The sequence below is a fragment of the Neoarius graeffei genome, chromosome 26 (genome assembly GCF_027579695.1).
Source record: "Neoarius graeffei isolate fNeoGra1 chromosome 26, fNeoGra1.pri, whole genome shotgun sequence".
Taxonomy (NCBI): domain Eukaryota; kingdom Metazoa; phylum Chordata; class Actinopteri; order Siluriformes; family Ariidae; genus Neoarius; species Neoarius graeffei.
Genome location: NC_083594.1, coordinates 17,570,502 through 17,597,475, shown reverse-complemented (window position 1 = coordinate 17,597,475; position 26,974 = coordinate 17,570,502). Strand labels below are relative to the sequence as shown.

At 40.5% G+C, this 26,974-nt stretch overlaps 2 protein-coding genes across 3 annotated transcripts in view; one reads left to right on the top strand and one right to left on the bottom strand.

Moving 5' to 3' along the window:
* Window positions 1-1,265: 1,265 nt before the first annotated feature.
* rpl32 (ribosomal protein L32) lies at window positions 1,266-16,519 on the bottom strand. The gene is made up of 4 exons (XM_060911018.1): window positions 16,428-16,519; window positions 14,790-14,893; window positions 9,220-9,401; window positions 1,266-1,434 (listed from the first exon to the last, which is right to left on the bottom strand). Exons 2-4 carry the CDS (start codon window positions 14,883-14,885, stop codon window positions 1,305-1,307), a joined length of 408 nt encoding a protein of 135 aa, XP_060767001.1. The 5' UTR covers window positions 14,886-14,893; window positions 16,428-16,519; the 3' UTR covers window positions 1,266-1,304.
* A 5,201-nt stretch (window positions 16,520-21,720) lies between these two features.
* Window positions 21,721-26,974, top strand: part of LOC132874015 (protein SSUH2 homolog) — a 41,496-nt gene continuing 36,242 nt past the window's right edge. Inside the window, exon 1 of one of the 2 annotated variants that reach the window (XM_060909873.1) lies at window positions 21,721-21,817. In XM_060909873.1, coding sequence (XP_060765856.1) covers window positions 21,796-21,817 — 22 coding nt within the window. In that variant the 5' untranslated portion in view covers window positions 21,721-21,795. The remainder of the gene's footprint in view (window positions 21,818-26,974) is intronic. The other variant, XM_060909874.1, reaches the window with a different exon arrangement.

The following is a 26,974-nucleotide window of genomic DNA, read 5'->3' as shown; positions in this document are numbered from 1 at the left end:
ATGAGAAACAGTCAGAAACTGACAAGAACAAACCGATATAGTAACTCTCCTATTCCGTACATGTGCAACCTGCTCAATAAGTCTGGGGAATAATTTCCATCAGCAGCAAGCTGCAAATATTTTCCATGTCGTTAACACTTCTCTGTTTTCAGACGATTGAAAGATTAAGGGCAATCAATGTATACATATTTAAGTTATGTGGATTTTACGAATGTGTTAATCATTGCGTGTAAGGGGTATAGTGTAAGAATCTTGCTACTTTTAATTACGAATGTTACGATGTGCGCAATATCGTTAGGCGTACAAGTTTTTAATTTTTAAGTCTGTAAATTGAAAGTAATTCAGTGGCGACTTCACTGCGAATTTCAATAAAGACATCTTGAATCTTGAACAAGGCCTATGATGAAAGGAAGACCATTCCTACTGTAAAGCACGGAGGTGGATCGCTGATGTTTTGGGGATGTGCGAGCTACAAAGGCACAGGAAACTTGGTCAAAGTTGAAGGAAAGATGAATGCAGCACGTTATCAGCAAATACTGGAGGCAAATTTGCACTCATCAGCCCGGAAGCTGCGCATGGGACGTACTTGGACGTTCCAACATGACAACGATCCAAAACACAAGGCCAAGTCGACCTGTCATTGGCTACAGCAGAACAAAGTGAAGGTTCTGGAGTGGCCATCTCAGTCTCCTGACCTCAAGATCATTGAGCCACTCTGGGGAGCTCTCAAGCGCGCAGTTCATGCAAGACAGCCCAGGAATTTACAGGAACTGGAGGCTTTTTGCCAAGAAGAATGGGCAGCTTTACCATATCCACAACTACCACAAAAGACTTCAGGCTGTCGTTGATGTTCGAGGGGGCAATACACGGTATTAAGAACTGGGGTATGTAAACTTTTGATCAGGGTCATTTGAATGTTTGTCATCGTTATGATTTAAAAATAGAAAAAACACAGTTGTTTATCAATAAATGGCTTCACCCAACCACTAACCATGAGTGGGGAAAAAAGTGTGTGTTATCATTCATATTCTCTGAAAAAAGGCCAAGAAAGCAAAAATTCTGCCAGGGTATGTAAACTTATGAGCACAACTGTATACAAGACAGAAAAACGCATAGATCTTGGCTGCAGTGCACAAGCACCAAGTTTCACAACACCCTCAGGGCCCCATGTCAAGGCATAGCAAATTGTGAATATCAGTTTAGTATGAATAGCAAGAGAAGATTTATAACACTTAAGAGAGAAAGGAAATACACGAGACAAGGACTCTGATTTTTAGCTTTATTGAAAAGACCATATAGCCAGATTATTCGTTCTCCTCGCTGCGGAGTCTTGCGTTCGGGTTTGTGACCTTGATGGCCAACTGAGCCGCTCGCTCCACAATCAGCTTCCTGTTCTTTGAGGAGACGTTGTGGGCGATCTCTGCACAATAGCTCCTATAAAAAAAAAAAAGTATAACAAAAGACAGAAATTAAGTTAAACATGCAACTGGAAAGGATGTTTAAAAAAAAAAAAAAAAAGTTTTCCTCGTCAAAAACCTCCATGTTCGATCACCTGACTGCATTTCCTTTTGACAACGGTTCTTATTAAAGACATTTTACTGCGAGCAATACAGTTAAAGGGGTACCAAATATAATATATACAGTTGCTGATGGGACAAAGTAACGTATTCTATCAAATTTATATACTAGAAAACAACGAAATATCTTGGTAATTGCAAATATAATACTTTATACGCTAAACCGCACAAGAGTCGCCATTTTTAAAAGACCGTGACGTCAGCGCTACCCACTGCACTAGCGGAACTCTCCGAAATAGAGGAGATAAGCGTGTAATCATGGCGTCGGGCGCATCAAGTGAAAGCAACAGCTCTGTCGAATCATACGAAGAGATCCCGCAAGACACACTGCAAGCAGGCTATGGCTTAGAAGGGTACCAGTTTGAACCTAGGAGAGGTACTATGTAGTGGAAGTTCATTATGTCTAACTATTAAAGGGATAGTTCGGGATTTTTGACATGAATCTGTATGGCATCCCCATCAATAGTGTCGTGCAAACACACTGACTTACCCCCGACAGCATCCTGAGAGTCCAGTTCTTGTCCAGTTTTGGTCCAGACGAAAGTAGTCCGGCAAGTTTGTTGGGGTCACGTAAGTAAAACGTCTTTCGTCTCAAAACAGTACGTGTTCAAAAGAGTGATATATTTGCATCACAAAACCGTTGTCAAATAAAAAGTCAGACCTCGAAATCGCTTGGCACTATTTTCTCTCCCTTCTTATCACTGTGCGCTGCCGCCAGGTGACAGCCACGGCTGTTTCATTCATTGTTTACTAGTGATGGGAATTTCGGCTCTTTTGGCTCTTCTTACTATAAGGAGCCGGCTCTTTCGGAAGAGTTTTTATAATTATTTCTCATGACTTGTACATTCACATCGAGTACACATATCAATGCAAATTAACACGAAGGGATTTACTAGACCAATTTATATCTGGAACTATTTTCAGCCACAGCACAGGCAAAGCACCGCTGCAGGCGCCTGAAAACGGGTGCGCAGCGCCTGAAAACCCGTTTTCAGGCGCTGCGCGGTGTCTTTGCGCCTTCCTTTTCCTACCTATTCCTTTAATTGCTGCAATTAACTAGTTAATTCTGATTCTATTTCTCCTCTCAGTTATAATCTGTCCTGCTTTTGAAAAGATCCTCTCTGGGGGGACAGATGCTGCCACTATACACATCCTCCGTGCCATCACGTGTGTAAGCCGTGGATAGAGTGCAGCCTTGGTCTCCCACCAGCTTAGTGGGTCTGCGTTTCGCTGTCACCTGGCGGCAGCGCGCAGTGATAAGAAGGGAGAGAAAATAGTGCCAAGCGATTTCGAGGTCTGACTTTTTATTTGACAACGGTTTTGTGATGCAAATATATCACTCTTTTGAACACGTACTGTTTTGAGACGAAAAACGTTTTACTTTCGTGACCCCAACAAACTTGCCGGACTACTTTCGTCTGGACCAAAACTGGACAAGAACTGGACTCACAGGATGCTGTCAGGGGTAAGTCAGTGTGTTTGCACGACACTACTGATGGGGATGCCATACAGATTCATGTCAAAAATCCCAAACTATCCCTTTAAAGCTATTTTAAGTTCGTTTCTTAAGACAAGGATTTTTTTTTTTAAGATGTTACCTTGTTGACAGTTTCGGCGAGAATCTTCCGCCTTCTTCAAAACAGTCACCAGATGTCGAGTGGTGATGTGCCTCATCAGCTGATGTTACGCTATGGAGGCGTGAACGTCCCGCCCAATTTGACAGGTAGTTCACGCCTCCTGCTGTCAGGTCGCTCCCCCAGGACACATCTGGTGACTGTTTTGAAGAAGGCGAAAGATTCTCGCCGAAACTGTCAACAAGGTAACATCTTAAAAAAATCCTTGTCTTAAGAAACGAACTTAAAATAGCTAGGAGAGGTACTCTCGACTCCGGTGATGAAATAAGAGAAGAAAGCTCGGATGACGGCGAGGATGAGACTGATGTTGACCATGGGCATGGCGAGCGTGGGGCGGGCAGAGCGTCTGCGTGCAGGTGACACGGCGTGGTGCTCGTGTGGAAAATGTAACGTGGAGTTGCTCACGAGTCCAGCAGAATTTATTTGCTGCAATGAGATAGGCGCCACCCGTGGACTTGCGAAATCGTCGCAAGAGGCAGAAACAGGTATTTCACACGTGCTATTCCCAACCTCAATGAGCCAACACAACTGGGCACATACATACGTCATGAGTGTTACGCAGAGAAAATGAACGTGCATTCTGATTGGATAAAATTAATATCATGGCGGGCTGTTCAAACTGCGGAAATAGTTTGCTTGAGCTACTTTCAAAACACTATAACTTTCCAACCTTAGAACAAAAAACTTTTCTAAGTCTTGAATAAGGTTCGTTAATGTGCGTTTTATTGTTATATTTACTCTATATATTGCCCTCTGTTCCCCTTTAAAGCAAGTCCATTACTAAGAGTGTAATCAGAAGAATGCTACAAATCTGTCGCAGATTATCTTCCACGTGCAGGCTACGGGCAGAGCCTGAGGTCGAATGGGCATCTCCTCTGCAGCACGCTCCCTCCACATTCAATACCGGACCAGAACACGGGTTAATTCAGCTGGTACAGCTGGAGAGAAAAGCTGGGCTGAGCAAGGATTGGATGCATTTCAAGCTTTGAATGAAGTTTCCTCAACATGTGCATGCTCATCATTAGTTTTAAGAGCGCTTGCAACATGCTGAAACGGTGTTTGTAGATGAATAAACTTCTACACTCACCCTGGATACAAGAAGAATCGGACCCCGCCAAAACTTTGAGGTCGGATTCATTTGTTTACCTTCTGAAATGTTCATGGATGCAAACGGCTCGCCTTTTGGCAGATGCCGATGAGGTTTTTTTTTTTTTTTGGGGGGGGGGGGGGGGATTGGAGTGTCTGATTATAATTTCATCAAAGTAAATTCTATATTAAAATTACTAAATAAGCAAATGCTGTTACAGTCCATGAAACATAGGAAGTATAAGTATGAGAAGAAAACAGTAAATCAGAAAGCTGCACACGTAAAGCCAATTACATAACTAACGTTGGACTGATGGAAATCCTTGCGCATGAAGTGCAGCCAGCAGCAGATAATGGCGCGCAGCAAATTGGCTTTACGTGTGCAGCTTTCTGATTTACCGGTTTCAGTTCATCTCTGCACTTGGAAGTTTTGAGCAAAACTTGAGCACGCACAGTCTTGACCCTCACCCCCATTCATTTAGTGAGCAAGGTTTTTTTTTTTCCACCCACGGTACATATGTTCCAGACAGATTTGTTCCTTTTCACTTCCAAGTAGGCATTTGGATCATTTTAAAACGACTCCCACACACATCTGGTTTCTTGATTGTTTTCCCTGGAAACTCCATTTACTTCAACGGAAATTTCAACCCAATTTTATCTAGTCCTGCACAACATTTTCCCTGTACTGAGAAAAGAATTTAAAAAAAAAAAAGCCTGCATAAAAAAATGTCATTCAAACTGTAGTCATGCATTTTAAATATGACCGCTCAAGCTGCTCTTAGACGTCCACTGTAAATACTTCAAGTTGTCAGTACAGGAAAGTGTGTAAAGCTAGACTGCCTTTCCCTGTTCGCACATGGCATTATGGGAGACAAATTTGAAACAGGAGATAGTGATGAAAGTGGAGCAAAGAAAAAGAAAAAAAAAACCCTGAACTTCTGAAAGTCAAACTAAGATTGGAGGGGGGAACTAGCCTGGGAAATCCCATGCTGCTTTGCACAATCGTTCCGATCTGAAAAAAGACAGCATGGAAACTATGGTCTAAAGGCTCGCCTGAGTTAGGGAGCCAATCAGAGAGTGGGGAGGGGTGGAAAGACGGTGACGCGTACTACTCGACAAACGGAAGCTTGTAGTTTATTTGGGACTGTTTACGGATCACATTTAACATGGCGGCGAGCGATACGAACCAAACTTTCGATCAAGCTTTAGACACCGTTCTGAATAGTTTAGAGCGAAAGTTTGTTTTAAAAAAAGAACAGCGTTTGGCGTTACAGTCTTTCTTCGCCTCTTCGTCGCTCTAACTACATCACCGGGTACAACTGCCATGATTGGCCATGGGCTACGTATACGCCAAATGATAGACATTCGCAACGTCCAATAAACGGCCGTTGACAATCGTAAACCACACCTCCCCTACGAGAAATTCAGTAGGTGGATTCCAGACCATATTTCACGTGATATGGTCTGGTGTTAACCAGACTAGGGGGGAACGTCCCCCCAAAAAATATTTTAATAACATAACACGCAAAACCCTGTATTCTAATGCATTCTAGTACTTATTTTCACTAAAACAAGTTATAACTTTTAAGCCTTTTTCTTTCATGTACATTAATGATTAACATGTCAAAAATATCAAATTTAATTCCCCTAGTTAATGAGTAATTTTCAGGAGTGCATTTAGAAAACGCGGTGATTTTCCTGCCTACACAGTTCATTACTTTGAAAAATATCAGACAGTTGAAGGTAAACTCAGCAAAAATCCCAAAACAGTCCTGTTAAAAAGTAAAGGTCTGTTAGAGTTTCTAAAGCTTTCAGGTTTCAATGTTGGGGACGTTGAGCCTCGTTTATCAATCTTTTAGTCGAGTTGTGTGTTTGCAGAAGCTAAAGTGAACTAAACATTTCCAATTTGGATTTATGCGAGTTGAAGCCAATTGTTTACATTAGTTTGTATTGTCTGTAAATTTAAACACACCAATGAATACCACATTTCTCATGTAAATCAGGGGCGTAGCTAGGATTTTTCGTGTGTGTGTGTCACACACTGACTGGCAGCCTGAGTGCATTATGTAACAAAAAAATAATTACCATTGCTAGTTTTAGGCAGCTTAGAAACCGGCTCTTCCATTATTGCTGTTTCTTCCACGTTTTCTTGATGCTGTGTTCTAGAAACGGCACTAAAACTTAGCTTCGAAGCCACAAAATGCAACTTTGATGGAAAAAAATATATAATAAATTGCTGACCTCTCTTCACGTCGAAAGGAGGAAAGTTTTGCTTGTTTTGATATGGCGAATTATTAACACGAGGAACTACTTGTAATTCGCAACTAAAAAGACTGCAGCTACACTGGCAGCTTGACCATGCTTTCTAGTGTGATTGTGTTGCGCTTGTGCAGAACGGTATCAGTCCTGCGCCTTAGCACGTGCACCTGAAGGGGTGCCGTTAACAAAGAACACCTGTCTTTAATCAATGAACTATGTTTGGGCTATTTAAGGACTGCGCCCATGCAAGGACGATGCGAAGTCTTACGCCGCGTCTAGGAACGTGAAAAATCCGAAAAATAAATTCCTCCATTCGGAAAACCGGAGATTTTCAAAAGTTTTGTCAAATATCCAGATTTCCGGGTAAATCCGGAAGACTTTCATCCCTGAGGAGAGAAAAATGGAGGATGTGTGTGGGCGCGAATGAAACGTGAAAGACCGACTACGGAAACGGAAAGCGGGAAGAAAAGACGTTGTTGTATACGATGGAAAGGAAACGCAGGACCAAACTAATAAATATCAGTGGTTAGGGATGTTAACCGATGACCGTTTGACCGGTGGTTGACCGAATCAACGTCAACCGGTTAATTTTTTTTGGTTATCGGTGAAAAAAAAAAAAATCGTTTTGAAGCTGCCGATTTTGGAGCGGAGAACCTGGAATTCTGTGTTGTAAACGCTTGGGGCGTGCCATGCAGTGTAAGGACGACAGCTGACAAATCAGAAACACCCAATCAGTCATGTCCCGCCCCAGTTGAAAACAGCTGCCACTCGGCGAGAAAAAAGTGTAGACACAGGCTTTTTAGCTTACAAATTACTATTCTGGTTTTTTTTTAAATTATTATTAGAAGGCACATGGAGTTTAGTCCTGCCTTGGCCAGTGCATTCTGAAAGTATGTTTCGGTCTGTAGCCAACAATGCATGTTACTGCAGATCAGATCTCTCCACACAAACTAAAGGCGCAGATGCCGACTTTTTCACCGCTTTTTCATGGACTGTAACGGCATTTGCTTATGTAGTAATTTTAATACAGAATTTACTCTGATGAAATTATTCAGACACTCCAACGCCCCCCAAAAAAAGCGGATCTGCACGAGCCATGAAAAAGGCGCGCCGTTTGCATCCCTGTTTAAACTCATAGGTTAACTGACTTTAACCGGCTAATGAGGCTCGGTGGTCGGTCAAGATTTTTTTTTAGTTTTCGCCATCCCTATCAGCGGTAAGCGAGCACCTCGGTGTGATCAGCTGTTCGTTTAGCGACAGAATGATGGAACTGTCACATACATGTCAACCCCTCACGGCTCTCACCTGTACTCCCTGGTAAAGAAATCCATAGTTTCCATACCAAATCCATAGTAATATTTCATGCATAATAAAAATGTATCAGATCTTACTTAATACCTAATGTCAGATACAACCTTTATTGGCTTTTGCGTGAAGAAATTAATTGACGGCTGTCTCTTTTTCTGGTTTGCATTCTTCACATGCATTTGAGATTTCATGTGTTCCCTCACGTCGTAAATTCCAAGAGGCAAACGCTTTCATGTCTCTACAACAAACTGTGCAGTTGACATACTCAGCACCCATTTTGGAAGCGATAATTATTCCATTGAATGTTTCTGTCCATTCGGGAAGAAAGCGACCTCCAGTTTTAGATGTTTTGAGTTTTTTCTTCGGTGGTGCCGACATCTTGACCTGTCTATTGTTACGCTACATGTGTTGTGAAAAATCACAATTGCGCATGCTCAGACATTCGGAATGGCTTGTTGTTACTAGCGGAAGTACCGGTTGAGTAACTCTAAATGTAGAATATGGCGGCTCCCATGCATTTTCGTACTTCATGATGATTTTTTTGATGGTAATAAATCAAAATTTTAAGGTGAAAAATGTAGAAAAATCTGTAGTTGAGTACCACTACGCCCATACCATTTTTAAAATGCCAAAATCTGCAGGGAATGCGGGAAATCCGTAGGGGTTGACGTGTACGCTGTCAGCGCACGGTCAAAAGTAAACCTGCGGGCGCGCACGCACACACGGACTTCCTCTGTCTGCTAGACTGCGCGAAACGAGCGATTTCATGCACGTTATTTGCTTGGGATTCTCCTCAATTTAAATAACTTCCCAGCCACAGAATGGCCTGATATTTTGTGAGATATTACAGAAATAAACATACATCACAATGACCAGATTTCAGAGGGAACTAAATTTCACCGATTTTATGAAATTGATAAGCTGACTAGCTTTAATTTAAAAAAAAAAAAAAAAGAGGCAGCTGTGGAAGCATACATGATCTTCCAGACACCCACAATTGGTTTATCTCTATTGGCTCCTGGCCATGGATGCCTGTGGCATTGTTGGGTTCGAGCTTGCAGTCTCCCGACGACAGGGCTAATCCCGAGGACAATGACCACATTTCAGAGGGAACTAAATTTCACCGATTTTATAAAATCGAAAAGCTGGGTACTTTTAATTCTCATCAATGGTTAATTGCGTGCGTGCACTTCATACGCGGCATGCAAGGATGCAGTTTGAATGCCATTGAGGAAACTAATGTGAGAAGTTTCTTTCAAATTTTGAGAACATTCTTATAAAATCTGTCTCGACAGTCGGATGATACCAAGAGAAGGCACAGCCTCTGAAAGAACAGCAGCATTAAAAGCTCTTACTTGTTGCTCATCATGAGGACTTCAAGCTCTTTGACGTTGTGCACCAGGAACTTCCTGAAGCCAGATGGCAGCATGTGCTTGGTCTTCTTGTTGCTACCGTAACCGATGTTGGGCATCAGCATCTGGCCTTTGAAGCGCCTGCGGACCCGGTTATCAATACCTCGTGGCTTCCTCCAGTTGCTCTGCATAACGTCACAAAAAGAATGAGTCAACCTTTCGCATTTAAAATGACCACGTTTCAGGATTTAATTACTAAAATATTTTAGACATGGAAATGTATTCAAAAACATTTCAAGGGACACACACAAGCACAATTACAGCGCTCTTATTGAAAAAATACACAAGTAACATTTTAAGACTTTCTGCATTCAGTTTTAGCAGTGCAGACAATAAAAGCATCTCAATCATCATAACTCTGACCAAAAACACACACCATGTTTCTCAAAACACTGAATTTCTTCAGAAATGCATGCCATAAAACTCCATACTCTCTTCAGCCTGCGCAAGAGTCCTAAACTACTCGACATTTATTACTCCGTACTAGGGCTGTAACGATATGCGTATCGAAATCGAGATACGCAGAGCCACGATCCGTATCGTGATACAAGAAGGCAGAATCGCGGTACACCCTTTCAAACTTCTCAGCCCAAAAACAGAGGCGCTTCCAAACTTCAATTTATGAATACTTTACTTTTTATTTAAATTACATTTTAAACTTAAATTACTTTTTTTTTTTTTTATATCTATTAGTAAGTCGTTTTTTCGCCGACCTGCGACAATCTTCTGCGAGTCACGCAACGTCCACACTCGCCACTGGCAGAGCATTCATTTCTTTTAAGCGGTCGCCATTCTGGTTGCGACGTGGGGAGCAAATCTGTAAACAAGCAGCTCATTGGCTGGCTAGGTGTGCCACAAGCCAATCACAATCACTTGACCGGAAAGGCATGCAGTGTTGCCAAATTGGGTGGTTTAGGTGCTTTTTGGCTGGGTTTGAACATATGTTGGGGTGGAAAACGTTAGCAATATCTGGCAACACTGAAGGTATGTCTGCTTGGGCGGAAGCCTTCTGCGGCAGTTACATTTTGACACACGAGCAATGTTTCACCATAAAAATTCCGTAATTTCCATCTGTTTTCCGCGATCACAGAAAATCATTGGCCCTATGAGAGTGAGACAGTGAGAGAGCCACCCCACCCCCCCAAAAAAAATCTTAACGGATTTACACGATTTGGAAAAATGACTTTTTCAGAACCGAAAAAAACAGAGCTTCCGGCTCAACAGTATTATTTTGAGAAATAAAACAATCTTTGGATATACATTTGTTCATTTTTGCATACATATTACTCATTCTCTGCAGTGGTCTGAATTATTTGTTATTAAATAGTTAATGTAAGTAAGTAAATGTTAATAAGTCAAATTTACTACTTTAAAAAAACATTTAAAAAAAAATCGTGGGCGTATCGAATCGTGGGTCAAAAATCACGATACGAATCGAATCGTGAGTTGGGTGTATCGTTACAGCCCTACTCCGTACACAGTCGAATGCTGATATTGTACATTTTCAGGCAATGCTAGAAGTTGCATCAAACTAAGCAATAACTTGAGAAACAAGATTCAATTCACCATATACAGTCCTATATCTACATCTTGCTCCTAAAAGTTCATTGCATCACAGTGTCCATGTTCTCCTGCAAGGAACCAGCATGATGCGATGAGCAGTAGTGCGAAACTGGGTAACTTTACAATCACACGGGGACAAAGCTGTCACTTAAAAACATATACGGGCTCCTCAACTTACCAAATGTTCATGCTATGGATTCACTTAGCTACAAAAACATTTCTATGCTTAGACAAATTTTTCTTTCAATCGCCAGGATTCACATAATTAAAATAAGTTAATTATGACTTAAGTCCAACCATAAAGGCTTCACTCTTACTGTATATTGCATAACTTTCACAATGCACTGCAACGTCCAATAATTTATAGACATTCCTGCTGTAATTTAAAGGAGAACTGAAAGCAAATTTTATCATCAAAATTCTATTTCTCTCATTTTATTAAATATCGGAATGCACTTCTGACAGCTGTTTTGGTCGCTGCTAGAGCAAGTTATGAGTGTTTGAAATATGCTCTGTAATATATCAGTCCATACGTCAAAGCAATGGCCGTAAATGAGATTCGCTGAGACCTGTGCGAGACATTGTAGGACAAAAGTAAAACGTACAGCGGAAATCAAAATGACCAACATCTGCTAACTTTGTCAAAAGATGCGCGTCGTCCTTCGAACGCTGACGTAATCAAGCGGGAAGTTTTCCCTGTGTCCGAAATCGCTCCCTACTCACTATATAGTGTGGACGCCATTTTGTAGTGCTGTCCGAAACCTTAGTGAAGATTATGTGGGAAATGCGCTCAGTATAATATGTATTTATCGCAAAAATACATGCATTTATTATTTTGAAAACCCACCAGCTGCCTGATCTGGCATGTTTTAACTGTGCGACAGTAATGATGTAAATACCAGCGTGACGGACTCGTCCTTATCCTGTCGTCTTTCCAACTCTTCTCAACTCCACGTTGGTTGGAAGTCATATGGAATAATCTCCATCACTGATGAAGTTGGCAAATCTCGAAATTCATCTAAATTGGAACGATATGGCGATCTGGCCGCTGTGTAAACACTTTTCAAAATGGCGGTGCGGACACTTCACGTTTGAAGTCTCGCACAAGTCTCTTGAAGATCGCACGGATAAGCGATGCCTGCCGTGGACCAAACGAACTACATTCAATGTGACTAAAAACCGAAAAGGCTGATAAGTGTAATATAAGACGCCAATATGAGTCACGATATAAGGTTAATAAAACCGAAAACGTAATTGAATAACACGTTAATTAAGAAATAAAGCAAGTTTGAAAATGACTTCCGTTCCCCTTTAAATAGTTGTTCCAGACATGGACAGCAGTCAGGCGATTTGAATCCCCCCCCAAGAATTAGAAATACTTAATTTTATTATATGGCATGAGCGACTTCCAGTAAAATCTTGTGCTCTGATTGGTTCCTTGGCGAAGAGTATTTTCCCATAATGCCTTTGGGTGATAAGGACTAGTCCGTCGTGCTGGTATTTACATCATTAATGTTGCACAGTTAAAACGTGCCAGATCATGTGGCTGGTGGGTTTTCAAAATAATAAACATATAATAATATGCGGAGCGCATTTCTCACACAATCCTCACTCAGGTTTCGGACAGCACTGCAAAATGGCGTCCCCACTATATAGTGAGTAAAGAGCGATTTCCGACACAGGGAAAACTTCCGGCTTGATTACGTCAGCGTTCGAAAGAGGGCGCACACGTCTTCTGACAGCCAAAGATGAAAGTGGAGCAAAGAAAAAAAAATCCTGAACTTTTGAAAGTCAAACTAAGATTGGAGGGGGGAACGTCCCCTGAAAATATTTTAATAACATAACACGCAAAACCCTGCATTCTAATGCATTTTAGTACTTATTTTCACTAAAACAAGTTATAACTTTTAAGCCTTTTTCTTTCATGTACATTAATGATTAACATGTCAAAATATCAAATTTAATTCCCCTAGTTAATGAGTAATTTTCAGGAGTGCATTTAGAAAACGCGGTGATTTTCCTGCTACACAGTTCATTACTTTGAAAAAAAAAAAAAAAAATCAGACAGTTGAAGGTAAACTCAGCAAAATCCCAAAACAGTCCTGTTAAAAAGTAAAGGTCTGTTAGAGTTTCTAAAGCTTTCAGGTTTCAATGTTGGGGACATTGAGCCTCGTTTATCAATCTTTTAGTAGAGTTGTGCGTTTGCAGAAGCTAAAGTGAACTAAACATTTCCAATTCAGATTTATGCGAGTTGAAGCCAATTGTTTACATTAGTTCGTATTGTCTGTAAATTTAAACACAACAATGAATACCACATTTCTCATGTAAATCAGGGGCGTAGCTAGGATTTTGTGTGTGTGTGTGTGTGTGTCACACACTGACTGGCAGCCTGAGTGCATTATGTAACAAAAAATAAATTACCACTGCTAGTTTTAGGCAGCTTAGAAACCGGCTCTTCCATTATTGCTGTTTCTTCCACGTTTTCTTGATGCTGTGTTCTAGAAACGGCACTAAAACTTAGCTTCGAAGCCACAAAATGCAACTTTGATGGAAAAAAATATATAATAAATTGCTGACCTCTCTTCACGTCGAAAGAAAGAGGGAAGTTTTGCTTGTTTTGACATGAATTATTAACATGAGAAAATGCTCATAATTCGCAACTAAAAAGACTGCAGCTACACTGGCAGCTTGACCATGCTTTCTAGTGCGATCGTGCTGCGCTTGCGCAGAACGGTGTCAGTCCTGCGCGCCTTGGCTCGTGCACCTGAAGGCGCACCGTTAACAAAGAACACCTGTCTTTCATCAATGAACTATGTTTGGGCTATTTAAGGACTGCGCCCATGCAAGGACGATGCAAAGTATCAGAAAACCGGAGATTTTCAAGAGTTGTGTCAAATATCCGGATTTCCGGGTAAATCCGGAAGACTTTCATCGATAGACAGCGTTGGCAGACGTTGGAGACTTTGATTTGCGCTATGTTTTACTTCCATCCTACGATGTCTCGCACAGGTCTCGACGAATCTCGTTTACGGCCATTGCTTTGACATGTGGACCGACATATTACATAGCATATTTCAAACCACTCATAACTTGCTATCGCAGTGACAATAACTGTCAGAAATGCATTCCAACATTTTATAAAGTGAGAGGAATAGAATTTTGATGATTAAAAAAAATTTGCCTTCAGTTCCTTTTTAAAACTTCATGATATTCCAGAAACTCCCCGACTCATGCAAACCCTCAACCTTGGTCCTTCATGTGAACAGCTGCCAGCTGCAGGAAATACATCACGGCTCTTAGGCAACTCATTTTAGATTTTTCGGATTACGGATCCGCCGACGGCAGTTAAATACTACCGCTAGGAAAAAAAAAAAGTCTGTGCGTATTTTTATTTTCACTGCCGAAATGTACAAAAAAAAAAAAATATATATATATATATATATATATATATATATATATATATATATATATATAGTCACATATTATTCTTGTAAAAGCACTGTATCCCTGGTACTTGCACACAATACAGACTGTACATTGACAAAAAGCACACACACATTGTTTCATCCGCCATATTCTCGGAAGGAAGTTACTCGGTAACCACGGAAACATTTCGCGCATGCGCATTTCAACTACCGTGAAAGAAAACCGCAAACATTTCTCGCTAGTGTGGACAGATGCACTAAACTGTACCGGTATACTTTGTATCGATACAGTTATACCACTTTCGTACCAGTATAAGAGTGAACACAGCATAAATGTGTGTGTATGTATGTATGTAAAGTGTGTCTCTTGAATTTAAATTATTTTATCATCTTACTCCAACATTGAAATTTTGCCATGCAAAGAAAAAAAAAAATTAGACAAGGACACTTTTTATTTCGACCGACATCATCAAAAATATGTTGAAAAAATCCGTGAACCTAAAGATAAAAAATGGGTGGCCTTACCTTGATCTTTACATAGCGGTCTGACTGATGCCTGATGAACTTCTTAGTCCTTTTCTTGACTATCTTCGGCTTGGTAAGGGGTCTGAGGGCGGCCATGATGGGGGCTGGGACAAAAAACAAACATTTAATTAATGAATTAATTAAAAATAAATATCAACACATACAAGAGAGTATGCAGGAGACCACGACATAGCACAGAACATGCAAAAATACCATTTTAACCCTCTATAGCATGCATTATGATCACAATGGATAATATATATGAGTGATTCCACGCTTATGGGTACTGAAAGGGGGACATGAACTTATTTTTAAAAATTCACCTAAAACCATTTCTTTTTTTTACCATCAGATCACAAAACATGTAATCTTTAATGAATGATATGTTAAAAGATAACTTTAATTTTCTGAGATGTAATAAAAACATATTTATATGCCAAAGTCAGAACGTAACAGAAGTGTTGTGGACATATATATTCTCAATTTTAACAATGTAGAATTACTTTTTGAAACATAGGAAGGTGATGTTTTAGCAAATATAATTAATAAACATGTGTAGTAGAATAAACATACACATTCTTTCAATAAGATTAACATGGTATAGAGCTAGATTGTAATTAATTTGTAACAGACGCGAGATGGACAATCGTAACAGAAGTAATGGAACAGACATCATTTTGGAACTCATAGGCTTGACTTTGGCATATAAATATGTTTTTATTACATCTCAGAAAATTAAAAAGTTATCTTTTAACATATCATTCATTAAAGATTACATGTTTTGTGACCTGATGGTAAAAAAAAGAAATGGTTTTAGGTGAATAAGTTCATGTCCCCATTTCAGTACCCATAAGCGTGGAATCACTCATATATATGTAATAGTAACACTGTACCATAAAGGAATTAATAACCAGTTTATTACCAGTAGTAAATACTTCAATAAACTCCTGCTTTTATATTATACACACATTTTAAGCAAAAGAGTGCCAAATTTTAGAAACAAAAAATAAAATGTGTCTTAAAAAACAAACTTTGAGTCAAATCTGACACTTGGGACTAAAGAATAGCTTTTAAATATTAAATAGAAAGAATAAAGTCAAAACAGCGTTGTGTATTTAAAGAAACAGCTTCACTATCTTTCACTAGAACACCTTAGCTAGCATTTATTTATTTAAAAAAAAAGTTTCCCACTACTCAAAACACTTAACTTTAGTGCTTTATCTATCACTTTATTTAAAATTAAGATCCAGCAGAACTGCCCGTGTGGCTGTTAGCCGTTTAGCATGAACACCACTAGCACTTAGCATGAGTTCATTAGCATGGAATGGTGCTACTTTCCAACTTGTGATATTACAGTTATATAAATGTATATAATTAATTTTATTCAACGACTTGAAAATGATCTGAAGTCACATTTAAATCATATAACATTCATAAGCGTCCAGTGCAGCTCCACACCGGCCGCCATGTCAGCTAGCATTACTTTTAGATAAAATATCACAAACTATTTAACAGTTGGACCTGAAATATTTTAACGTTTATAATCAGAGGACATTGTGGGATGAAACTGCAAACTGATTAGTTTAAAAACAAAATCAGGAAAACACGATGGAACCAGATTTCTCTCGGGACACTCACCGTTTAATCTGTCCACGAACAGACAGAAGAGAGAAGAGAAGGAAGTAGAGCACGGGATGCTGGGAAATCAACTCCAAACACCGGAAGTTGGTGAAGCTGAACGGCTTTCAAACCAAAAGTCCTCATTAGTGCACTACAGGGTATGAAATAATGGTTAATGCACCCTTCTCTATATTTCTAAATCGAGAGGTATTTCGGATTAGGTAATGTTTTAAAGCGGTTTTGCTTAAAATAACAGAATTTATTTTTTTCATGGTCCAAATCCTGCGCTCTGATTGGCTGGCGAGCGGGTCCGTATCCTACGGTACGGACCCCGGTTACGGACCTCTGGCGACTCGCTCGTTCACAACAACAACAAACATAGTAGCAATTTTTGTCAACATTTATTTTCGCATTTCTCAGGAGAATAGCATTAATTTTACAGCATGGATAGCGATAACGACAGTGTTCACAGCGAAAGCGAGTTTTACTACCCTGAAGAAGAAGAAATAAAAGAAAACATTTCAGGAGAAAGCTAAAAGCCTGTAACTTGCCAACGCTGAGCAAAATCATGGCTGAATCCTGAATGACTCCTATTTGTATAAATAGGGGACTACATAGGTGACAAAATGTAGTTTTTTTTCCTGCCATGGAAGTGCACTTGTATACCGAGGAGGAAGCAATTTGCATTTCAGCCGTGAATGAGGATTCAAAATGGCGGCTCGGCTCGGTTTTCCCTTTCGGGCGCTCTCGTTTTCTGTTAGAATTTGGTAAAGGAAAAAATAAATATATTATTTACCAGCTTAAGGTCAGTCCGTATGGTGAAATACCGTGACCTCGGCCTTAAATACTGACCTCGGCCCAGAGGGCCTCGCTCAGTACTTTCAAGACCTCGGTCACGGTATTTCACGATACGGACCTCCCAGCTGGTAAATAACACATATTTATTGATGAATTAATTAATCAATCAACAGATCAATCTTTTTTTTTTATATTCATGCTCGTGTCCTCCTTACAAAGGGAAGCGTCACTATCATATATAATTCTATCCACATTCACTGGATATGAGCAATGGCGCACTCTGATTGGCTACTCTACGACTAGGATATCAGTGCATATACATGAGTAGAGAAAAACAAAATGGCAGAGAGTGTTGCTAAACCAACTAGGGAAGAAATAAAAACTCGACTCAAAAACAAAAATACAAAAAGGCCACAAAATAGTGTGGCTCTGGTGTGTCTGCCCACTGCTCTGGGTGTGTGCGCGTGTGTTCACTGCTTCAGATGGGTTAAATGCAGAGGATGAATTTCACTGTGCTTGAAGTGTGCATGTGACAAATAAAGGTTTCTTCTTCTTCTAAATATGGAATGAAATTATTTGATGGTAAGAATGTATCTTTTTTAAATTTTTCAAGAATTATTATCGCATTTCCCACAAATTGCTACTGTCATTTCGCCGGTTTGTTTACATTCTAAGCAGAAATGATTTTGTCGGACGGTTTGTATGAAGTCTTTATTTGTTGAATTTGCAAAAAAATTTTAAATAAAAATGCTCTGTTTCTCAAAATCCAGTGAATGGGGATAGAATAAAACAGTTATTCTACTCAATCTCATCGTATATGGCTTCCAGCTGACTCAGCACTACATGCCTCGTCAGCTAGCAGCTCATGTACGACTTGATTTCGAGTACATAGATTAGATTAGATTAGATTAGATTAGATTAGATTAGATTAGATTCACTTTATTGATCCCACATCGGGGAAATTCACGTGTTACAGTAGCAAGAAATTGTCATACAGATAACAAATCAAACTGAAGTAAAAATTAGACAAACGAAAGATTAAAAAGATTGACATATCAATTGCACTGATGAGAGATGGCAGAGGTAGTAGTGGTGAAGTAGTGCAAATATAACGACAAACAGGTTATTGGTGCTACATTACAAGTTGTGAGTGTTATACAGTCTGACAGCAGTAGGTATGAATGACCTGCGGTACCTCTCCTTACACCGTGGGTGTAGCAGTCTACTACTAAATCTACACATATCTATATATACACTAGTGCATCTCAAAATGTCAAAAAATGTATATTTTTTCATAAATTAATTCAAAAAGCTAAACTTTCATGTATTCCATATTCATTCCATGTAAAGTGAAATATTTCAAGGCTTTTTTGTTTTAATTTTGGTGATTATGGCTTATAGCTCATGAAAGTTAGAAATCTCAATTTATCATTGACACCATCCACAAGGAGGGTAAACCACAGAAGGTCATTGCTGAAAAGGCTGGCTGGAAAAGGTGCACAAGCAACAGGGATGACCGCAGCCTTGAAAGGATTGTCAAGAAAAGTTGATTCAAGAACCTGGGAGAGCTACACAAGGAGTGGACCGAGGCTGGTGACGGTGCATCAAGAGCCACCACGCACAGACGTCTTCAGAAAAGGGGCTACAACCGTCACATTCCTGTGATCAAGCCATTCCTGAACCAGAGACAATGTCAGAAGCATCTTACCAAGGCAAAGGGAAGAAATAACTACACTGTTGCTCTGTGGACTTGATAAAACACAGTGGACCAACACCAGCATATGACATGTCACCCCAAACCATCACAGGCTGCGGAAACTTCACACTGGACTTCAAACACCAAGGATTCTGTTCCTCTCCACTCTTCCTCCAGACTCTAGGACCTTGATTTCCAAATGAAATGCAAAATTTACTTTCATCTGAAAAGAGGACTTTGGACCACTGAGCAACAGTCCAGTTCTTTCTCTCCATAGCCCAGGTAAGACGCTTCTGATATTGTTTCTGGTTCAGGAGTCAATTGATATTAAGAATGCAACAGTTGTAGCCCCTTTCCTGAAGACATCTGTGCGTGGTGGCTCTTGATGCACTGACACCAGCCTCGGGCCACTCCTTGTGAAGCTCTCCCAAGTTCTTGAATTGACTTTCTCAAGGCTGTGGTCATCCTTGTTGCTTGTGCACCTTTTCCAGCCAGCCTTTTCAGCAATGACCTTCTGTGGCTTACCCTCCTTGTGGAGGGTGTTGATGATTGTCATCTGGACAGCAGTCTAACCTGTGATTGTGGTTGCGTGTACTGAACTAGACTGAGAGATACACGATATTTATACTGTTTCATTCAAACTCAAAATGAAATGTTTTTATATTTTGAGATAGTGGATTTTTGATTTTCGTGAGCTTTAAGCCATAATCATCAAAATTAAAACAAACAAACAAAGCTTTGAAATATTTTGCTCAACATGGAATGAATATAGAATATATGAAAGTTTACCTTTTTGAATTAAATTGTGGAAAAAAAAATGTTTTCATGATACCCCAATATTCTAAGATGCACCAGTGTACGAAGGGCCCCCCTCAGCCATAAGGTTTGAACCTGGAAGCTTCTGACTGTTAAACCATTGCAAAATCAGTGCAAAATCATTTAAATAAACCTAATATGGTGGTGTAGTGGTTAGCACTGTTGCCTCACAGCAAGAAGGTCCTGGGTTTGAGCCCAGCAGCTGGCGAGGGAGGGCCTTTCTGTGTGGAGTTTGCACGTTCTCCCCGTGTCTGCGTGTGTTTCCTCCGGTTTCCCCCACAGTCCAAAGACATGCAGGTTAGGTTAACTGGTGATTCTAAATTGACCGTAGGTGTGAATGTGAGTGTGAATGGTTGTTTGCCTCAATCACTACGTTCAGACTGCAACCTGAAACGACCCATATCCGATTTGTTGTGAAATCCGATTTTTTTGTTAGGCCGTTCACATTACCAATTATATGAGACTTGTATGCGATCTCCAATATGAACGGAAAACGACCCAAAAGTGTCCCGCATGCGCAAATTGACATGTAATAAGCACATCGTGTGCTGTGTGTGTGAGTGAGTGAGAGTGTCTCTGTGTGAGAGGTTGTGTGTGTGTGTGTGTGTGTGTGTGTGTGAATGAGAGTGTCTCTGCGTGAGAGAGAGAGGGGGTGTGTCTCTGTGTGAGAGGTTGTGTGTGTGTGAATGAGAGTGTCTCTGCGTGAGAGAGAGAGAGGGTGTGTGTGTGTGAGAGAGAGAGTGTCTCTGTGTGAGAGAGAGGGTGTGTGTGTGAGTGAGTGGGGCCGTGGCAGCAACCTCCATTGATTGATTGATTGATTGATTGATTGAAGTGCTCATGCTCTCTACATAAACACTGTCTAGTGCAGACATCCCAAGCCTCCCGGAAGTTCCGGGAGTCTCCCGCATATTGATAGCGGCTCCCTGATGCCCGCAAATTGGAGAATATCTCCCGGAATCTAGAGCAAGTGAGCAAGCGCGTGCACGAGAAACATTAATGTCTGCATCGCGCATATGACGGAGTGCACGAGGGAGTGCGAGAGAGACTGTGTGTGTGCGCCTGTTCATGTAGCACATTATGTCATTGTTTTCCACCAAAGAGGCGGGATTAGCCAACGCAGAATAGTGACGTTTGTCTCTTGTTGATGACGTGTAGGTCGCATGAATGCGACCTGTCCGGTCAGACTGCAGTCGCATGTGAAAATAACGGATATGAATCGGAATTAGGACCACATATCCAAGCGGCCTGGGTCGGATGTGAAAAAATCGGATCTGTGTCGTTCAGATTGTCAATAACAAATCGGATACAGGTCGCATATGGGCAAAAAAATCGGATATGGGTCGTTTCAGGGTGCAGTCTGAACGTAGTCAATGTGTCAGCCCTGCAATGATCTGGCAACTTGTCCAGGGTGTACCCCGCCTCTTGCCCATAGTCAGCTGGGATAGGCTCCAGCTTGCCTGCAACCCTACAGAACAGGATAAGCAGCTACAGATAATGGATGGATGGAATTGAAGTCATAAATCATAATTAAAACCATTATATCTAAAAGATAGTATCTTTGACTTGTGACAAAGTAAAAGAGAAAAGTCTCTGCAGACTAGTAATTCATAATGAAAAAAAAGAAAAATTGGAAAATCAGCCAAAGCCATCGTGCTCAATAAAATGCTCAAGGTCTGTTTATACTCAATACTTTTTAATAATATTTGTTACAGTAGTATTAAATATGTAGTAAATGCTATTGTTATTGTTTGCTGATATTTGCTTTCTCAATATAAGGCAAGTCCGAACAGCAATAATTAAGAATAACAATAGCAAATTATTTGATTTTACCTCATGAATTTTATTTAAGATTATAAAACAGATTATAATCTATGCATTTAGGGGATGAGGGGGCAGGGGGATGGGGGAGCATGGGAGAGCAGGGGGATGGGGAGGGCATGGGAGGGCAGGGGGATGGGGAGGGCAGGGGAGGGCAGGGGGATGGGGAGGGGCGGAGCTTCATAAGATCCGAGTCCTTCTGTCGAAGCCCAAAATTCCTCTGATCAGTTTTCTTTCCGTTATCTGCTCACGGTTATCATGGCTTATCCAGTCAGCCCAGGTAGGTATAAAACCTTTTTTTTTTTAATAGATATGCATTCATGTCTGTATCTTTCTTATTTGTTTTGTAGAAACTGTCATTTTTCTAGCAGGCTTTCTCATGTTTTTGCTGAAAGCAAAACTATGCAAAAATAAAGAAAAAAGAAAGATACTATAGCTTAGGTACACATCTGGTTATTTTGTGCTATTTTTTGTCGTAGAGTAATTATAATATTATAAGGTGTTAAATAAATGCTTCATATAAACTCGCCTAATATCTATTGTTTTGGAATGCTTTATGAGAACAATACAATACAACAAAGCCAATCATTTCAAGGAAATACATAGACATCAGATATTAACAGAAAGAAGTAAAAAAAAAAACAAGAAACAAAAACAAACAAAAAACATATAATGAATGCAAGTAATTAATTATGTAAAGAGTTAGCAGATCACCTGTTCAATACTCTGCTAATAAGACACAACAGTCTGTCATTTTTTGAGTTTTTCTTAACTATATTTAAAGACAGGTGGCACGGTGGTGTAGTGGTTAGCACTGTCGCCTCACAGCAAGAAGGTCCGGGTTTGAGCCCCGGGGCCGGCGAGGGCCTTTCTGTGCGGAGTTTGCATGTTCTTCCCGTGTCCACGTGGGTTTCCTCCGGGTGCTCCGGTTTCCCCCACAGTCCAAAGACATGCAGGTTAGGTTAACTGGTGACTCTAAATTGACCGTAGGTGTGAATGTGAGTGTGAATGGTTGTCTGTGTCTATGTGTCAGCCCTGTGATGACCTGGCGACTTGTCCAGGGTGTACCCCGTCTTTCGCCCGTAGTCAGCTGGGATAGGCTCCAGCTTGCCTGCGACCCTGTAGAACAGGATAAAGCGGCTAGAGATAATGAGATGAGATGAGATATTTAAAGACTTAAAGAGTGTTTCCATTTCTAAGGAGAACAGAGAGAAAGAGGGTTGTAATTTTTTTGCCATTTTTGTTTATGAACAAAAAATTTAGCTTGCAAAATAAAAAAAATTCACAACATATTCCAGGGATTTCTTTTCAGGATTTTCATAATAGAAAAAAATATCTTTGATACTGGGCGGCACGGTGGTGTAGTTTGAGTTTGAGTGTACTTTATTGTCCCCAGGGGGGAAATTTGTGTTAGGCTTAAAGAGTCACTGCAACACATACAACATTCATACGGTACATTGAGACAAAACATGGAATACATAAAAACATAGACCTATACATAAAAAACATAAAACTATACATTAAAAAAAAAACATAAAAACTGTGTACTGCATAGCATGGCTGCTATCTGTCATTGAGCATTTTGATGGCAGTTGGTAGAAAAGAGTTTTTATATTTGTTCAGTCTGCAATGTGGTGTTCTAAAACGTCTCCCTGAGGGTAGCAGGGTGAATTCCTGGTGCAATATATGGGTGGGGTCATATAAAATCTTCAGTGCCTCCCTGAGCACTGATTTTTCATAGAGAGATTGCATCTAACCTTGATCTGTGTGACCAACAATTTTAAGTGCAGTTTTGACCAGACGCCCCAACTTTGCTTTCAACTGGACAGTCAGATTCCCATAAGTGGTTAGCGCTGTCGCCTCACAGCAAGAAGGTCCGGGTTCGAGCCCCGTGGCCGGCGAGGGCCTTTCTGTGCAGAGTTTGCATGTTCTCCCCATGTCCGCGTGGGTTTCCTCCGGGTGCTCCGGTTTCCCCCACAGTCCAAAGACATGCAGGTTAGGTTAACTGGTGACTCTAAATTGACCGTAGGTGTGAATGTGAGTGTGAATGGTTGTCTGTGTCTATGTGTCAGCCCTGTGATGACCTGGCGACTTGTCCAGGGTGTACCCCGCCTTTCGCCCGTAGTCAGCTGGGATAGGCTCCAGCTTGCCTGCGACCCTGTAGAACAGGATAAAGCGGCTAGAGATAATGAGATGAGATGAAAGATCTTTGATACTAAGGGAGTAAGCCACGTCCAAGTGATCAAAGAGGTACTTATTAAGGTCAATATGAAAAAGTTCAGTCATTTGACATTCAAAGAACAGATGAGTCAAGGTTTCATCCACATTCCCACAAAAGGTACTGCATACTTGGAGATAAACCCGTTCACTGGATATATTTTGTGAAGGATCTCAAAGTGAACCTCTTTTACTTTATTGGTAATGCAATAAGCCAGGCTTTTTTCCAGTCAATATCCTGAACAAAAGAACCCCAATAAAGTTTCCCCCTAGGGGTGATTCTTTATCTGGATTGAAAAATTCGGCGTATATGTTTACTGCCACATTTTTTATCAACCAGCTCAACTCCATCCAAACATAAATTATATTGCAGTACACTGCTTGTACCAAAGGATAATGTTTTTTTATAAGTTGGGCCAACCCCATGGGGTCACCTAATATCTATACTGGCAAGTCTGTTTAACAAGTGATGTCACAATTTCTGAATGGAAATGTCTCTCATCTCGTTATCTCTAGCCGCTTTATCCTGTTCTACAGGGTCGCAGGCAAGCTGGAGCCTATCCCAGCTGACTACGGGCGAAAGGCGGGGTACACCCTGGACAAGTCGCCAGGTCATCACAGGGCTGACACATAGACACAGACAACCTGAATGGAAATGTATTACAAGAAAAAAACAAGAGATAAATCTAATATGACAGTCTGTCTCTTTTACCCTCCATGTACAGGGTAAACATTTCAGTAAATAAACACCTCAGCAGATACAACAGGGTTTAAAAATGACACAAAAATGAATACTGAAATAATATGTACACTACCGTTCAAAAGTTTGGGGTCACCCAGACAATTTTGTGTTTTCCATGAAAAGTCACACTTTTATTTACCACCGTAAGTTGTAAAATGAATAGAAAATATAGTCAAGACATTTTTCTGGCCATTTTGAGCATTTAATCGACCCCACAAATGTGATGCTCCAGAAACTCAATCTGCTCAAAGGAAGGTCAGTTTTATAGCTTCTCTAAGGCCAAGCTTACATTAGACCGTATCTGTCTCGTTTTCTTCGCGGATGCACTGTCCGTTTACATTAAAACGCCTGGAAACGCCGGGAAACGGGAATCCGCCAGGGTCCACGTATTCAATCCAGATCGTGTCAGCTCCGGTGCTGTGTAAACATTGAGAATACGCGGATACGCTGTGCTGAGCTCTAGCTGGTGTCGTCATTGGACAACGTCACTGTGACATCCACCTTCCTGATTCGCTGGCGTTGGTCATGTGACGCGACTGCTGAAAAACGGCACGGACTTCCGCCTTGTATCACCTTTCATTAAAGAGTATAAAAGTATGAAAATACTGCAAATACTGATGCAAATACTGCCCATTGTGTAGTTATGATTGTCTTTAGGCTTGCCATCCTTCCACTTGCAAGTGGTAAGTGACGCGCATGCCCGATATGCACTAGGATCACACACGCAGCGGCTCAGTCCCGAATCACTGCTCGTGCACTTCACTCGCACACTCTGTGAGCTGCGCAGGGCCGGAGTGCGCACCCTCCAGAGGGCACTCACTGTTCAGGGCGGAGTGATTTGGAGCGCAGGATGCCTGCGGAGCCAAGCGTATCCGTGTATTGGTGTTGCTGTGTGCACGCGAATCGTGTATTGGCGTTGCTGTGTGCACGCTAATCGTTTTAAAAACGTTAATCTGATGATCCACTGATACGGTCTAATGTAAACCCCACCTAAAGAGCTAAACTGTTTTCAGCTGTGCTAACATGATTGTACAAGGGTTTTCTAATCATCCATTAGCCTTCTGAGGCAATGAGCAAACACTTTGTACCATTAGAACACTGGAGTGATAGTTGCTGGAAATGGGCCTCTATACACCTATGGAGATATTGCACCAAAAACCAGACATTTGCAGCTAGAATAGTCATTTACCACATTAGCAATGTATAGAGTGTATTTCTGATTAGTTTAAAGTGATCTTCATTGAAAAGAACGGTGCTTTTCTTTCAAAAATAAGGACATTTCAAAGTGACCCCAAACTTTTGAACGGTAATGTATGGTTTGACAATGGGCCGGTTTGTCTCATTTCATTTGCAAGAATGTGTCTATAAATCAGGAATCCGATATGGGAATACAACCTAAAAATATGTGCTATTTGAAGAAGAAAAACATCCAGAACCTGCACTGTAAAAAATTTTACGGGCGGGTGTTGATTGAACATAGATTTTGCATATCATTTGACTCAGAAATGTCATTTTCACTTACAACCAACTAAACCAGGTCGGCCTAATACACTTTCTTTCATTGTGATATCATGTTGAGCTATCAAGAATTTTAACATCCAAATATCAAAGATATCCTTGTTGATAGAACTAGCTGCAACCTGTTGCAACGCTGCATGTTGGTATCTTTGTTGGTAGAACCAATGACGCATATATACACGTACTGTATGGGGTTTCCTTACCTCTGCGCAGGGGCAAATCACATCAAGGAGGAACGTGCTAGTGTCTGTAATCCAGGTATTAACACTGACACTCAGGTGTAAAGGTTAACTTGATTTAAAGCTCAGGTAAAGGTTAACAAAGGTTTTTAGTTCTTTGTCGTAAAATTGAAATGTGAGATTGACACATGGCAGTCACAGTTGGTTTATTTTGTCAAGTGCAAGTAGCTTATGCAGCCTGAGCCCTTTTTTTTATTGTGGTATAAATGTCAGTTTACTCCAGAACACTTGTGAAAGACTCATTCAACAAATGTGTTCAAAATTTCAAATTATAGTCTGTAATCCAACTTGACTTTAATGTTCAGGTAAATTTCAACAAAGGTCTTTAGTTCTTCATTCTAAAATTGAAATGTGAGATTGACATGTAGCAATCTGTCTGGAAGTGGATCACTTTTTTCCTGCACATTGCAGAATTCTTTTTCATTTGCAAGAGACACAGTCTTACAAATAAAAGTGTTTTCCTTTGACAATTATTTGTAAGTGTCTTTTTTGCGCCAGTGATTTATTGTATGTTTTAAGGTACAGGTAACTTGAAAAAAACATCATATGAAATGTAGAAATACATGTTATTATAGCAAACATTTATTTGTTATTATAAGAAGAGTAACCTAATTTGGGTAACAGCAAAAATACGTTGGTTGAAATCAAATGTAAACTCAAATTTTCTAGGCAACATGATGCAAGAGAATTTTGAGTTGAGATGGTCAACAACAAATAGTAC

Bases quoted from the DNA above. Each gene is read 5' to 3' on its own strand.
- rpl32 (XM_060911018.1), bottom strand. From the start codon at position 14,885: ATGGCCGCCCTCAGACCCCTTACCAAGCCGAAGATAGTCAAGAAAAGG. The intron at 9,402-14,789 runs GTAAGGCCACCC...GACGTTATGCAG, and splicing joins ACCGCTATGTAAAGATCAAG to AGCAACTGGAGGAAGCCACG. The intron at 1,435-9,219 runs GTAAGAGCTTTT...TTTTTTTTATAG, and splicing joins GTCCTCATGATGAGCAACAA to GAGCTATTGTGCAGAGATCG.